A 14,554-nucleotide genomic window follows, 5' to 3' on the forward strand; every position below is an offset into this window, starting at 1 on the left:
TATATATGAGTTAATTCGAACCCAACCTATTTAATAAACGGATTGGGCAGGTTTATGTCGAGTACCCATTGAGTGACCCATTTACACTTTTTTTTTCTTTTGGACCCTTTCCCTTTTTATGCTATCTTATTTTTTATTTTTCAAAAAGTGTTATTTTTTTAATAAAAAAAAAAATTAAGGCAAAAGACACTAACCTCCCCTAGGGTTTGACAAAAAGATAATGACTTATATTTGAAATTTCAAAAATTCTAGAGACTTCAGGTTTTAAAAGTCTTAAGAACCTCCCTAGAGGATTATCAAAAGACAAAAAAGTTTCATTGTATTTTGTTAAAAAAAAATGTGACATTTTTGGAATTTCAGAGAAGATTTCTGTCTTTTTATTAAATTTAAGGAAAGATGAGTATTTTTTGTCCAAAAAATTAAATTAATTTTAATAAAATATTTAAAAAAAAATTGAAAGAAATAAATTATACTCCCATTTACTAAATGTATGGATTTTTGAGTCAATTTAAACCCAAATCCATTTACCCGTTTGAGCTGCCCAAACCCGTCAATCCACCACCCTGGGACTGTAATAAGCCCTAGGGCTTCGGCTTACGCGCATCCCTTGAACGCAGTTGTGCGCCGCTGCCCCCCTTGCACCGTTGCCGTTGTGCCTCGAGGCCACGCCCGCTCTCCCTCTTGAACATCTCCACTACCGGTGAGCTCTCCATCTCTCTCTCAATTTGAATTCTATGCTTGTTAGAGCTAATTTTTCTACATCCTAGATATATCTGTATCTCTCTTTCTTCTTCTTCTTCTTCTATGTATCTATGTCTGTATGTAGAAAACCATGTGAGCTCAGGTCGCTGTTGAATACGAGTGCATTTTACTCTGATTCTGTTTTGAAATTTCATAAGCTAAGGTCTTCTTACTTCTCACGCGCAGCCCGATTATTCTGCTTTCATATTCTAATGTCCAGAGGTCTGGGAGATTAGGTTCGGTGGGTTTTAACGGATTGTGTTAGGGCTAGGGTTTCTAGTTCCTAGGACTTACATTGCATGCTTCTGATTCTGGTTAGGGGAATGGGCTGCTGGGTTAGGAGATATTCCATATCTCCTCCCATATCTTTTGTTACTTATTTTAAGATTCGACTGGGTGTGGTTAGTTGTGGGAAACATTTTCATTTTTCATTTTTTTTCCGAAGACTTAAAAAAAAAAAAAAAGATAATTTTACAGTTTTGCAACATTTGTATAAAGAAAATGAAAAACAATAAAATATTTTGACGTCATTTTCTTGTGGAAATAATTTTATTTTCAATTTTTCAAATGATTACAAAAAAATACCACCTCATTTTCCAATTTTTTAAATTTATATAGAAAAGTTAGAAAACATCTTTTTCTTTTATTTTTTAGATTTCTTAGTATGTGTTTGGAAGCATGGAATTTAGATCTTGGATTTTGATTTGTGTGGATTTTGACAAAATATAATATAAAATTTTACTTAGTTTTTTTTAAATTCACACAAGTTCAAATCTGAGCCCTGAAATTCATGATCCCAAACACTACCTTACATAATTTCTGAAAATTTGAAAAATTAGTTGTATTTTTTGTAATTATTTTGAAATCTAAAAATAAAAAATAAAATTTGTTCTGCATAATTAAATAAATTTTTTATTTTTTTTATTTTTTAAATACAAAAAACATCAAAAATTTAAAAAGCTGAGATTTTTATATTTTTTAAAAAATAAGGAAAATAGAAAATATTTTTTATAACTGAATGAGCCTTACGGTCTTAAAATGTTTTTTCTTATTTTAATTTTAAATGATTGTTGTATTTTTTTGGTCAATTGAAATCCCATATTGGGCATAGGCTACATAACAGGAGGTAGCCCATATCTCATTTTATACCCCTTCTCTCCTTTCTAGCTTCAGGATTTGAACATGTAACATAGAACGTAAAAGTTCCAAACTTTAAGCACTTGGTTTTTCCTCTAGAGGACTATCTGTTGTATTTTTAAACATTATATAACCCAATGGCTTACATACAATTGTAAAAACAAACATGCTTTGTGTAGATATGTTGAGGATCGTGGGATGAAAAATAACAAATTTTAGATTCAAGTCATGTATGTTATTGTTATTACTAAAAACACATACAATATATGAGATTACATTAATTTTTGAATGAAAAGATCCTTTTATTTCTAAATTATTAAATTAAGACAATTGTATCAATCTAATAGTCAGAACTTTGACTATTTTATTGAGGTCAACTATTAAAAAGGTTCAATATTTTACTAATTTAAATAATTCAATCCCTAAGCAATTAATTAAGAGAGGAATTGTCTTACCTAAAAGTTTAAGTTATTAGGTTGTGGGTCAACAATGTATATCAAGTTTTAACACTCCCTTGCAGCCTGACAACACTTGGAGAGATAAACATACAATAAATAACACCCATGATAGGGAGTACAATAATTTTTTTAAACACCACACAATAAACGCAGGCAACAAGATTAGAATTCATGACCTCCTAGTAACCAACTCTGATATTGTGTTAGATTATAACTTTACCTAAAAGTTTAAACTATTAGGTTGTGGACCAACAATGTATATCAAGCTTCTCAAGAATAAGACCTTTACATTTATTATCATACATATTTCTCGCTTAATATAATTTTCAATTAGCATATGATTTAACATTATTGTTTAGAACATTGGGGGCTATTATGTTAAATTTTACTTTTATTTACTTAACTGTATAGAAAAGCTTTGATTAGTGATTGGAACTCTTAAGACAAAATTAACGGAAATTAGCATTGAAAATTTTGGTTGTTAAAGAGGCTAAAATTAGCATTGAGTTTCGGAGAATATCTCATCAATGCACATGATATTATTAATTATTAGTATAGAATAAATTTAATTGAAAAAATGTGATATTTTATTTTCTAAAATTAGCATTCAAAATTAATGTTACTGAAATGGATCCCTTTTTTGTTCTCTATGCTCCAAAACGCCGGATCAATGTAGAAGTTTGTTGCATTTTGCACTTGTTACACAGGTTTGAGATTTTGAGTTTCAACAAAATTTTAGTATAGTTTTCCATTGGCTTATCTCTTGAATCTAAATATCTAGATTTCCTTCATATGAAATGAGATATTGAGATTTCAGCTGCTATAATTAGGGAGTGGGGTTAGGGAGTCTGTATTTTAGGTTAACTTGGCTCAGACTCGTGAGAATTACAATCCTCCCAGTCATGGGGTACATTAATTGGGCGAGCCTGAATAATTAGCTTCATTGCCATGGAAAGGCCAGCCAACAACAAAATCTTCGTCCGAAAGCCCAGCCCATCTAATTTCACTGCCCATAAAAGGCCTATCATTATCTTGCCCATCAGAGGCCCATATTCATCTTCTCAACTTCACCACTTCCCCACGCTACTCTCTCTCTCTCTCTCTCTCTCTCTCTCTCTCTCTCTCTCTCTCTCTCTCTCTCTCTCTATATATATATATATATATATATATATAAATTGCCAGTTTCTCCTTCCCGGCTCAAAGACAACATTATAGGGTTTTCCTGAAGTTCAGACAAAGCACTTTCTTTGTCTTGGCCTTCTTTTTTGCTTTGATTAGTTTTAATTATTTCTATTTATTCTCCCCCAATCTTTGCTAGATCTCTGTACCAATGGCTGTGAAACCCTCCAAGGCAGACAAGAAGATAGCATATGATCAGAAGCTCTGCCAGCTTCTGGATGAGTACAGTCAGATTCTGGTGGCGGCAGCTGACAATGTGGGGTCCAACCAGTTGCAGAACATTCGGAAAGGTTTGCGTGGTGATTCCATTGTTTTGATGGGGAAGAACACCATGATGAAGCGGTCTATAAGGATTCATGCTGAGAACACTGGAAACAAGGCCTTCCTCAACCTCATTCCTCTGCTTGTGGTTCGTACTGCTTTATGTTGTTCATTGTTTGTCTTTTGATTTATTTTGTTTGCATTAGGTTGTAATGGTTATTTTTAAAATTTTTATGTGGTTTTATTAGGGAAATGTTGGCTTGATTTTCACCAAGGGGGATTTGAAGGAAGTGCGTGAGGAGGTTGCCAAGTACAAGGTGAAGTTATCTATAGATTATGTATTTACTTATTATTTTCTTGTTTACTAGTTGCTCATAGTTTTTCTACTTTTTTGAACTGTTTTTGATGTTGAATTACTTCAATTGTTCCTTATCATCGGAAGAAGTTGGTATGGTTTGGTTATTATATTTTTCCAAGTACTCAAATGACTTCTCTGATGTCATGGAATTGAGACAATTTATATGCAACAACGCGAAATGATAATTTTCATTGCTTTATGTTCTTGTGGCTCTATAATTTATATTTATAGGGTCGAAGCGTACGCAACACCTGCAGAGTACAGGCTGGATTTCTGAAGATTTGAATTCTAATTGCAATTCCAATTTCCATAGTTAAACTTGGCCCTCGAGAAATCATCTTCTATATTTTTCCTTCATTGGAATAAGAAATTAAGGCTTGTCAGATAGGATTGGGGATTGTGTTATTGCCTTTTATTGAATCTATGAATTCATGCTGTAGACCTTAGTAAAACATAGGTTTTAAAATCTTAGTGATGCTAATAAAATTTAGAACATGCAATGCTAAAATTGTCTGGAATTTGATAGTTATTGACTAGTGGAAACATTGTCACTTCATGGGGCTTATATTATATAGTGATAAACAACATTTGTGCGAGTTTCTAAGGGAGGCATTGTTTGTGAAAGCAATTTTTGCTGGCATGGCTTGATCAGTCAGTAGGAATGAACCAGTGAGCATCTATAAAAATGAAAAGTGTAAAGCACAAGGGACATGTAATAAGAAGAAATTTTTCATCAAAATGAATATTTCTTATGTTAATACAATTTTTTTTTTCTGCATTTTTGTGCTTCATTTGGCAATTGATACGCTGTTAGTGTTCTAAATTAGAATTAAGCAGCTGAAATTTTTTCAATTTTTAATTTGGTTATTCATACCATCCCAGTTTTAGAAATGGACTTAAAGAGTTTGAAGATGTTGTTGACAGCCGTATCAGTTACTGCTATTGGCTTCCATCATCCTACAAATGCTGGCAAATACAGCTATTACGATGGTTGCTAATGTCCATTATTGACTGCCACCACCTCCAACCAACATCACAGTAAGTGACTGAGGCAAGGTCTGCATACTGCAAACATGTACCAACTAACAGCCAGGCTCAAACTAAAAAAGGAGAGAAAATTTTGGAATTATAGTTGAAGGTTGTAATTCTTTGTGCAAAACAAATGCTGAAATTATACTTTAGATACAATTTAAATCCTCTACTGACTTGGGACTAGAATTGCATTTCTGAATTCAACTCCAATTCTCAATCCAAACAGATCTGGTATGTACCTCCACTCCTTCACACCCAAAATGTTGGGCTTTTTTGTGGAGCCTAGTTGTGTCTTAATTTGGATGACGACCCGACCTCTGTTTAATTAGAGATTTCTATCCTAAGGCTTAGTCCATGGAGCGTGAGGCCCAAGCCGCAGTGCTCATGGACTAAGCGGTACAAGCCGTACTCGTGGGGGTTGCCCCCGGGGAAAATTTTTTGGAGCCCATTCGGAACGGAACCCTAGGCGCAACATATAAAAAGGGTGCTTTCGGGTGATTAGGGTTCGAGTTGTTGTATTCTTGAGAGAGAGCGAGAGCGAGAGAATTGTATCGCCGCACTCTCTGTGCTTTCTTCCTGATAATATTGAAATCCCTGCAACTCCGTGGACGTAGGCAAAATTGCCGAACCACGTAAATATTGTCTTGTGCGTGTGATTGAATTTTTCTTTGGCGTTATCCTTTCTCTATTTGTTTCTCACAGATTTCGGGAATTTGTTCGTATATTCCTAACACAAAAAACCATAAAAGAAAAGGAAAATACATCCCTTAGTTATCTAGAATCCATTTAGGCATGCAAAGCTTTTCTTTGAAGTTAATACCCTAATTTTTCTTGTATTTAGTTGGTGAATTCTGTCAAGCAACTTGTTTCTTTACATGGTATTGATTGATCTAATTTAAGCTACCCAGTGGAGCATCCCAATCTACTAGTTTTTGAATTTAGAATTTTAGCTATAGCTCTTCTTTGAGTTAAAATGGTATAAAGTAGGCAATGAAACATTGCCCCCCTTCACCAACATATGCTCTGTGTTGTAGGTCTGTTTGGTACTTTTGGACGGTTGTATCTTTTGGATCTAATAACTTATCCTCTTTGTTTGTGTTGCAAATTTCTTTGTTAACATTTTCTGCAAGACATATCTTTTTTGTTTGTGCTGCAAATTTCATAGTAAATATTTTCTGCAATATGGACAGGTTGGAGCTCCTGCTCGTGTTGGGTTGATAGCCCCAATTGATGTTGTTGTCCCGCCTGGCAACACAGGACTTGATCCTTCCCAGACCTCTTTCTTCCAGGTTTGTATTGTCAACTGAGAACGTTACCCCATCATTTTCCTGCATTAGCTACAGTTTCTCATGTTATTGCCTCTCAGGTCCTCAACATTCCTACCAAGATTAACAAGGGTACTGTTGAAATCATTACCCCTGTGGAGCTTATTAAGAAGGGTGACAAGGTGGGATCCTCTGAGGCTGCCCTTCTTGCAAAGCTAGGGATAAGGCCCTTCTCTTATGGTCTTGTTATCGAATCTGTCTATGATGATGGCTCCGTTTTCAGCCCAGAGGTGCTCGACCTGACCGAAGAAGACCTTGTTGAGAAGTTTGCTACTGGTGTCTCCATGGTTACCGCACTGTCGCTGGCCATTTCATACCCAACCTTAGCTGCAGCAGTCCACATGTTCATCAATGCCTACAAAAATGTTCTCTCTGTTGCCATTGCGGCCGAGTATTCTTATCCCCATGCAGATAAAGTGAAGGAATATCTACAGGTTCGTAGTGCTTATGTTCATTAATATCCATTATAATTTTTCAATTCCTTGTTTAGCTGATGATTGACTGTCGATGCATGTGTAGGATCCTAGCAAGTTTGCAGTTGCTGCAGCCCCAGTTGCAGCTGCTGATTCTGGTGCTGCTCCTGCTGCCGCTGCTGCCGAGGAAAAGAAGGAAGAACCTGCTGAAGAGTCTGATGATGACATGGGCTTCGGTCTATTCGACTAGGTTCCATGTTTATTACAATACAGTTTTGTGCTTGAGACTAGGATTTCAGGTTTCAGTTTGTTAGTCGTGATTTTCTAAATATTAGCCTGGATGCGGATTATTGTCTTAGAATCAACTTCTTGATTCATATTCTGCTCACCATACTGTCCACTTTTTTCCTATGTTTTTTCCAGCTGAGTTTTAAGTTGATTGAATTAGCCTAATGTTTGTATCTGCTATTTTGTGAAAAAATAAAATTTTATTCATTAATTTGGTTTAGTTTTTATTTTCGTACTTTTATTCACTAATCAAACATAAAATCTTTGATGAAATGGTATTTGTGTTAAAGTGGCTATTCTCCTTTCCCTTGGGACAAAGGGCCATGCGCAAGAGGAGACCCACTTCTTTTGCTTTGCGCGCGTGTTTCGTTTTGGAAAGGTGAACAAAACAAAAGTCATGGTGAGGACACCAAAACAAATATTCATCCACAACCACATCAACAATTGGTGATTAGACAAAAAAATTATTCAGGGTAGGTTAGGTTGCTTAATCATGTTATCGTAGTTCACCCCACTAATCAAATCATTGGACTGTTCTGCGAATAGTTCAAGTGGCAATTACCCATCTTAATCAATCATTTCACCAACTGTTCAAATTCTGGCATACATAATTAGACAATCCAAAACCAAATTTTCTTTTATCCTAAACAACAGTAGCTCTTAAATAATTCCACAAGTTAAGATAGATATATTTCGTTCTCCTAACTCTCTACCATGTATGTATATCATTATGACAACCAAGATGTGCATTTACTTCACTATGTACATCGCATTCACTTCGAAAACCAAGAGATTATGGGTCTTCTAGCACCAGTATATGGAGGTGGTCCGAACCAATTTACAAAGCCCATTAGTAGTCGAGCCTGAGGAGGTTGCAGTTACAGTTTCGTGAGACTCCATGAATATTAGATTCAACAATAACATCCATCAGTATTGTACCAAGACAAGGATAGGAGAAGGAAAGATGGTCTCTTGTTTCTTCTTCATTCAAGCAGGCTATGTAGTTTGTTTGATATGTTCCTTCCCATTTTACAATATTGTCAAAAGTGTTCAACCTTTTAAGAACTGCTAGTCAAGAAATGAAGGAGAATTTAGAAACACTATGCTTAAACCAAACACATTTGGACCAAGGGATGAGCTCCGCTTTAGCCTGACGGAGGGAGTGCGGATGTGCAAAGAAATGGGTTATATGAATGTAGAGATTCAATGTGATTCTAAGGTAGTGGTCGATTGGGTTTGTTCTCGAAGATGCATGGTATGATATTTATGGAATTTTTGGGAAGAGTTTCTTGAGACTCTTTTCATGATTAATTTTATCATTACTCACCAATTCAGAGAAGGAAATAAGGTTGCGGACTTATTGGCTCGTCAGGGAGAGGAAGACACCATTATGAGATATTTGGACTTTACTTCTTTACCCCGTCTAGTTAGAGGCATGATACGGCTTGAAAAAATTGGTCTTCCTAATTTAAGAGTCTAATGTGTCGTTTTGTCATGTTTTGGTTTTATCTGTTTATAACTTGTTTTGTTGGAATCACGGTATTCTTTCGCCATAAGCGAAGAGTTTTCTAATAAAAAAAAGAAGGTTTCGCCCTCTTTTACAAAAAAAAAAAAGCCTCTCAAGCAAGAGAAAAAAAGAGAAGTTTCTATTAGAAGTGACATTCCAAATTTCGAGTAGACTTTGTCTTCAACAATAGATAAAGGTAGGAAGTCGATGTGGTTCTTGAGGATTCAAACAAACTAAATACCATTGAAGATCTTTAAATGTATACCATTGACTTAGCATTGAATCTCTTTTAATTGTACTTAAATTCCTCTTTTCTCCCACTCCAAGTAAACTATGTAAGTAGTAATAATTATAATAATAATAATATTATTATTATTATTTTTATTATTATTATTGAATGTGGTCTATTGCCCATAAAAAGTTCAATTATCTAAACAAAAGAAGTTAGTTCCATCATCTAGCAAAAATTCAAAATACTATCTTCCGAATTGAAAGCTCCACCTAGTTTTGAGAAAGCATAATTAAATAGGTAGTTTGCTACTCAATTGTGCTTCTTATATGTAGATTCAAACTTTTGAGCTAACTTAAAATATAGATGATCTTGATCATTGACACTTTGAAAGCACTAAAATGTCACATGACCAAACATATTCTATCCTTTGCTCGAAACCACCTTCTTGCTTTTGATCATGTATATCTATAATTCAAAAATTTTAGCTACTATAATTGGGTCTTTTGATTTAATAAGTGATTTGGAAAAAATTGTATACTAAACAATAGTAGGAGAAAATGTACAAGGGACCTATCCCTTTATGTTGTTTATGTGCTTATTTTTTGGATGTGAAACATGTGAGAAATGGATTCTACTACTTGTCCTCTGGATCTCAAGCGATAAGGGCGAAATTGGGTTTTGGTGACCCCAAGGTCTTGGCTCAATTCCCCACTTATAAGTTGCCCAATAAAATACCATGGATGCGCCAATGGGCAACTAACAATGTTTTTGTAACGCCTCGAACCCGTAAGTCAGGTCCAAGGTGTTATTCCTCTATACTATACTATCTCTGATACCACAATTATCAATAAAAGAAACGGAAACCATTTTGAAACTCAAATATGTTACCAGAGTTCTATACCAGAGTTCTATACTATCACCATATAAGTATCTCCAAATAGCGTTCTTACAACCCAAAGATCAAAATAAAACATAAAAGTTCCATATCTTACAACCACTTACAGTAACTACAATAACTAAACCCTTCCCCAACTCTCTAAGCTCGGTCTCCTGCAGATTCTGAAAAATTTCAATATTTCATTGGGATGAGACACCTCTCAGTAAGAAGGAATATATTATCATCAGTGTATGGCTAACATGAGTTTTTGTGTAGACAAAATATAACCTTTTAACTTTAAGAAACACTGCATTTAAAACTGTAACTCACGCCTATATAAATAGATAAACATACTTTCCATTTCATTCATAACATAATTCTAGCATATACTTTCATTCCATTCATAACATAATTCTATCATTATACATAGAAGAATCTTTCTGTCTGACAATCATGTAATATCATGAATTTACCTCGCCTGATCGGGTTGTGCGACCCGAAGGCTAGACTTAGCCCGGGTGATCAACCCAAAGCTAAATCAATAAAGTCTTGTCTGTAAGTATGACTTGCCAACCCCATGCTGACCCGTATACGAGAGGGTACATCTTCATATTCACTTGTATACGAGAGGATAAAATTTCATGCTGATCTACATATAGGGAGGGAACACTGCTCTTCTCTGGCCAAGTCGACTATCCTATACCACACTTTCACCCGACAATGTGGCTGCACTATACTCCTTCTAGTAGCTTCAATACTGAGCTTTCACGTGATCATTAATCATTTCATTTATCCGTACACCACCGTACCCTTTATCATTTCAATATTCATGGATTCTTTTAACAATTCTCGAAAAACCAGTAGACTATTATACATCTCCAATATAGCATCATAAAAATCACTACAGGTTGTATAACATAATTTAATCTCATGCCACATAATTTGGATATTGATTCATACTTTCATAAATAAACATGAGAAAAGGATATCATAATATACTCGTATATTCTGCTAAAAATACAACGATGGTCATCTCCACAATTTAGTTTAACAAAGATCTATTTCAAATGAAAACAGAGATAATCAACCCTACTCACTTTAATCTTTCAGAAATATATGTATAATAACTCAAAACCCTTATTTCATATACCCAATTCATTCAGAAAATCATGTATAGTATTTCTGTAATCAGATACCTAGTTTTAAATGGTTCACCTTACTTATACTCAACTTTAACCGGTTGAATTTCACAAATACAACTATCATAATATTCATATATCCATATATGACAGTTTAATTTGTTTAATTTAGAAAACAAGTTGGCATAATATATTCCCCTTACCTGTCCTTGAAGATATGCCTAAAACGTTCGGAGGACGGAAACCCTAACTTTTCGAAATTGTTGCAGGAAATAAGACGGCGAGCCGAGAGGAGAGAAAAGGACAATCAGGGGTGAGAGTGGACTTTGGATGGCTTTAGGAGAGAGAAAGACACGTGAGGGATGAGAGAAACTGAAACCCTAGCTTTTAGAGAGAGATAGAAAAGGAATTTTCTAAAAAAAATGAGTGAACTTCTATTTATAGGCAAGCTGCCCCACATGAAATTGTCGACGATTTTACTAAGCTTGACAAAACTGTCGACGGTTTGGCACTTAAAATGCTCTTGGTTGTTGTAACCATCGACAATTTTTCTGAGATGGCCTCAACCGTCGATGGTTTGGTGCTGAACCAAACCATCTCCATTCTTTTTCTCTCCTTTTCCTTTTCATTTATTTCTCCTTTCTTATATATATATATAATCCTTACAAAAATTTCGTCCTCAAAATTTACTAAAGATGACTCCAAATAAAATTCATCGTGAATTCGGTAGGTTTAAGTTAAACTTGTAAACATCTCAAATCAAGATCTGATAACTAACACGGACCAATGGATCAAACCTGCTACCCTAATATCTCTTGCTACAATCTCAATTACTCAATTTCAAATTCAACTCCAAAACTAAGGTATCCTAGCCTTCCGCTATACTACATTACCTCCCCAAAATTCTAGAACTCCCGGATCTGACAACTATAAGATAAAGAAACATTCCTACATGTAGTGTTACATGATCAATAACCAACAACTTTGATTCTCAATCACAATCCCTCAAAACTAATATATACTGCCTTCATAGACTTAGGCTTGAAAATGATGCAACTAATATTAGGAAGCCTACTTATGCAAAAGTAACATTAGTTTCTTTAACAACCTGAAATCTTGCTTCCTAAACAATATTATCCTAAACCCCTAAAGATTTAATCATCATAAATAAACAAACAAAGATACCATTCATTGCCATTTTTGAAATTATAAAGGTATTACTTGCCCCCCCCCCCCCCATCACCAACACTTCCTACACGTCCCGAAGTAAACATGTAAACCCGCGCCTAAGCGGTGTTCCTCTGATAACCATTTTGGGGTTCCAAATTGTTCCCCTGGTATTGATTAGGAGTGGGTGCGTTATTCTGCTGCCCATGATAGTCTCGTGCCAAGTGACCAGGCCTACTACACCGGTAGCAGTTAGCACTTCCAGCCCAACACCCACCCCAATGCCACTTATTACATTTAGGACACTGAAGGCGTATCAACTCACCCTAATAGAATCAACTCTCTACATCTTGCCTCTGGTCCATATTTCTATCATTACCCCTCCATGGACCCTAATTGGGACCCCGACTGGTATCAGCGTGAAACTCCGGAGGCACGTGCCTCTTCCTCTGATCTGACATCTCAGCACCTCTCAACTAGCTCATTTCCATCACGGTGGCTTTATCCACCAACTCCAAGAAGTGTTGAACCTGAAACCCCACCACCTATTCGTAGACCCTCTGACTCAGACCCCTCTCAAATCTCCATGCCTTCCTTACCTCATCTGATTCATATACGAGGCAAATTGGGATAGTTCCACGAACTTAGACGCATATTGTTGTACGGTTAAATCCCCTTGAGTCAAGCCAAGGAATTCATCCGCCTTTGCTTGCCTAGTGGAAGCGGGGAAATATCTGTCAAAGAAGATCTCCCTAAAATGATTCCAGGTCAATGATGCAAGTCTTGGTCTCTGTTCCTCTACTAGCTTTACTGCTCTCCACCATCGCTTAGCCTCCCCAATTAACTTGAAAGTGGCATATTGCACCCTCTGCTCATCGGTGCAATGCTGAACAACTAGTAGCTCTTCAATCTCGTGAACCCAATCCTTAGCCATGATCAAGTCTGCTCCTCCTACAAACGTCGAGGGATTTGTAGTAACCGGGAAAAAAATAAAAAAATAAAATTAATTAATTAAATTAACAAGTAAAATGAATAGTATGATAAGGAACAAATATATATATATATATATATATATATATATATATATAAAGTATGAAAGCTTCTTCAAGAAGCTTTACTTTAATTAAGGTTTACTATTATATATATATATATATAAACTAACACAAGCTTCTTTAAAAAGTTTTGAAAGTCAACTCCAAATTGAATTGGATTTTGGTGGGCGTGAGTGCACTCTCTCTTTTCTCTTTTCACTCTCTCTCTCTCTCTCTCTCCTCTCCTCTCTCTCTCTCTCCTACGACTCTCTCTCTCTTCGATTCTGGACTAGTTTTACGTAGGATCGACAAACCAAAGCCACCACGACGCTCTTGGCGAAATTCTCTACAAGTCTGCCGGAGCGGATCGTCAGGGAAACGAAGTTGGATTTCATCCCAAATCCAAGGTAAGACTTTATATTCAATATTTGGATTTTTGACAGTTGAAGAAAGTGATATACGCGTAAAATACTGAACTTTAATACTGAAAATTTTCATTTCCAGGGTGTTGATTGGGAACGTTGGGAATCATCCCTAAGTTGAGGTAAGACTTTTTAAGTCGAATTTGACTTAATGGTAGTTATAGAAAATGTTGTACGTACGAAAATACTAAACTTTAATTCTGCGAGTTTTCATTTTCAGGGTGTTGAGTTGAGAACCTTGTGGGTACGGGGAAGATTTTCTTAGGGGCTTTTCAGGAATCAGGGAAGGGGATAAACTAAGCTAGTTTTGTTTTGAGAAAATGTATGTATATATATGTAGCATCTGGTTTCAAGAAAAATAAATATATTTATATATATGATTTATATTTGGAAAATACTGTTTAAATGATGATATGTTAAATACGTAGAAAATTTGTTTAGTGTGACATGAGTATAAAAATGTTGTGAAATACTTTTTTTTTTTTGGAATGGGGACGATATGGATTTCTATGATGGAAAACCGGCGTACGGGCCTAGATATTTTTATATGTATATGTGATTTGCCGGCGTATGAGCCGTGCTATGTGGATGAGATTTGCCAGCGTACGGGCCGTACTATGTGATTTGCTAGCGTACGGGCTGTGCTATGTGATTTGCCGGCGTACGGGCCGATGATTTTCATAATACACGTATATATGTGAAATGATATGATTGATATGAAAATAAATGATATGAGATATTTATGTATCACGGTTTTAGTATATGTATATGATATCAGAACCTGGTTGGCTTGGTTTAGGCTAGCACTTGCACAGTACCGTTGCTATGTGTCCATGGTCCTCGTGATCATGATATCTGTGTTAACGCCCTGTACGGAGTGGTGTGAGATTGGATGGTCGATGTGGTTATTTTCAAGAAGTGTGCTATTATCGCCCCTGGTGTACGGACCAGTCTGGGTAGACCCATCGGACCTACAGACTACTATTT

At 35.7% G+C, this 14,554-nt stretch overlaps 1 protein-coding gene across 1 annotated transcript; it reads left to right on the forward strand.

Moving 5' to 3' along the window:
• Positions 1 to 490: 490 nt before the first annotated feature.
• On the forward strand, positions 491 to 7,403 carry LOC131153647 (large ribosomal subunit protein uL10). The gene is made up of 6 exons (XM_058106099.1): positions 491 to 700; positions 3,655 to 3,924; positions 4,025 to 4,093; positions 6,357 to 6,455; positions 6,533 to 6,925; positions 7,011 to 7,403. The coding sequence occupies exons 2-6, from the start codon at positions 3,667 to 3,669 to the stop codon at positions 7,152 to 7,154; spliced, it is 963 nt and encodes a 320-aa protein (XP_057962082.1). The 5' UTR covers positions 491 to 700; positions 3,655 to 3,666; the 3' UTR covers positions 7,155 to 7,403.
• The last annotated feature ends 7,151 nt before the right edge of the window (positions 7,404 to 14,554 follow it).

The sequence above is a fragment of the Malania oleifera genome, chromosome 4 (assembly GCF_029873635.1).
Source record: "Malania oleifera isolate guangnan ecotype guangnan chromosome 4, ASM2987363v1, whole genome shotgun sequence".
Taxonomy (NCBI): Eukaryota; Viridiplantae; Streptophyta; class Magnoliopsida; order Santalales; family Ximeniaceae; genus Malania; species Malania oleifera.

Bases quoted from the DNA above. Each gene is read 5' to 3' on its own strand.
- LOC131153647 (XM_058106099.1), top strand. From the start codon at position 3,667: ATGGCTGTGAAACCCTCCAAGGCAGACAAGAAGATAGCATATGATCAG. The intron at 6,456-6,532 runs GTTTGTATTGTC...ATTGCCTCTCAG, and splicing joins CCCAGACCTCTTTCTTCCAG to GTCCTCAACATTCCTACCAA. The intron at 6,926-7,010 runs GTTCGTAGTGCT...ATGCATGTGTAG, and splicing joins AAGTGAAGGAATATCTACAG to GATCCTAGCAAGTTTGCAGT.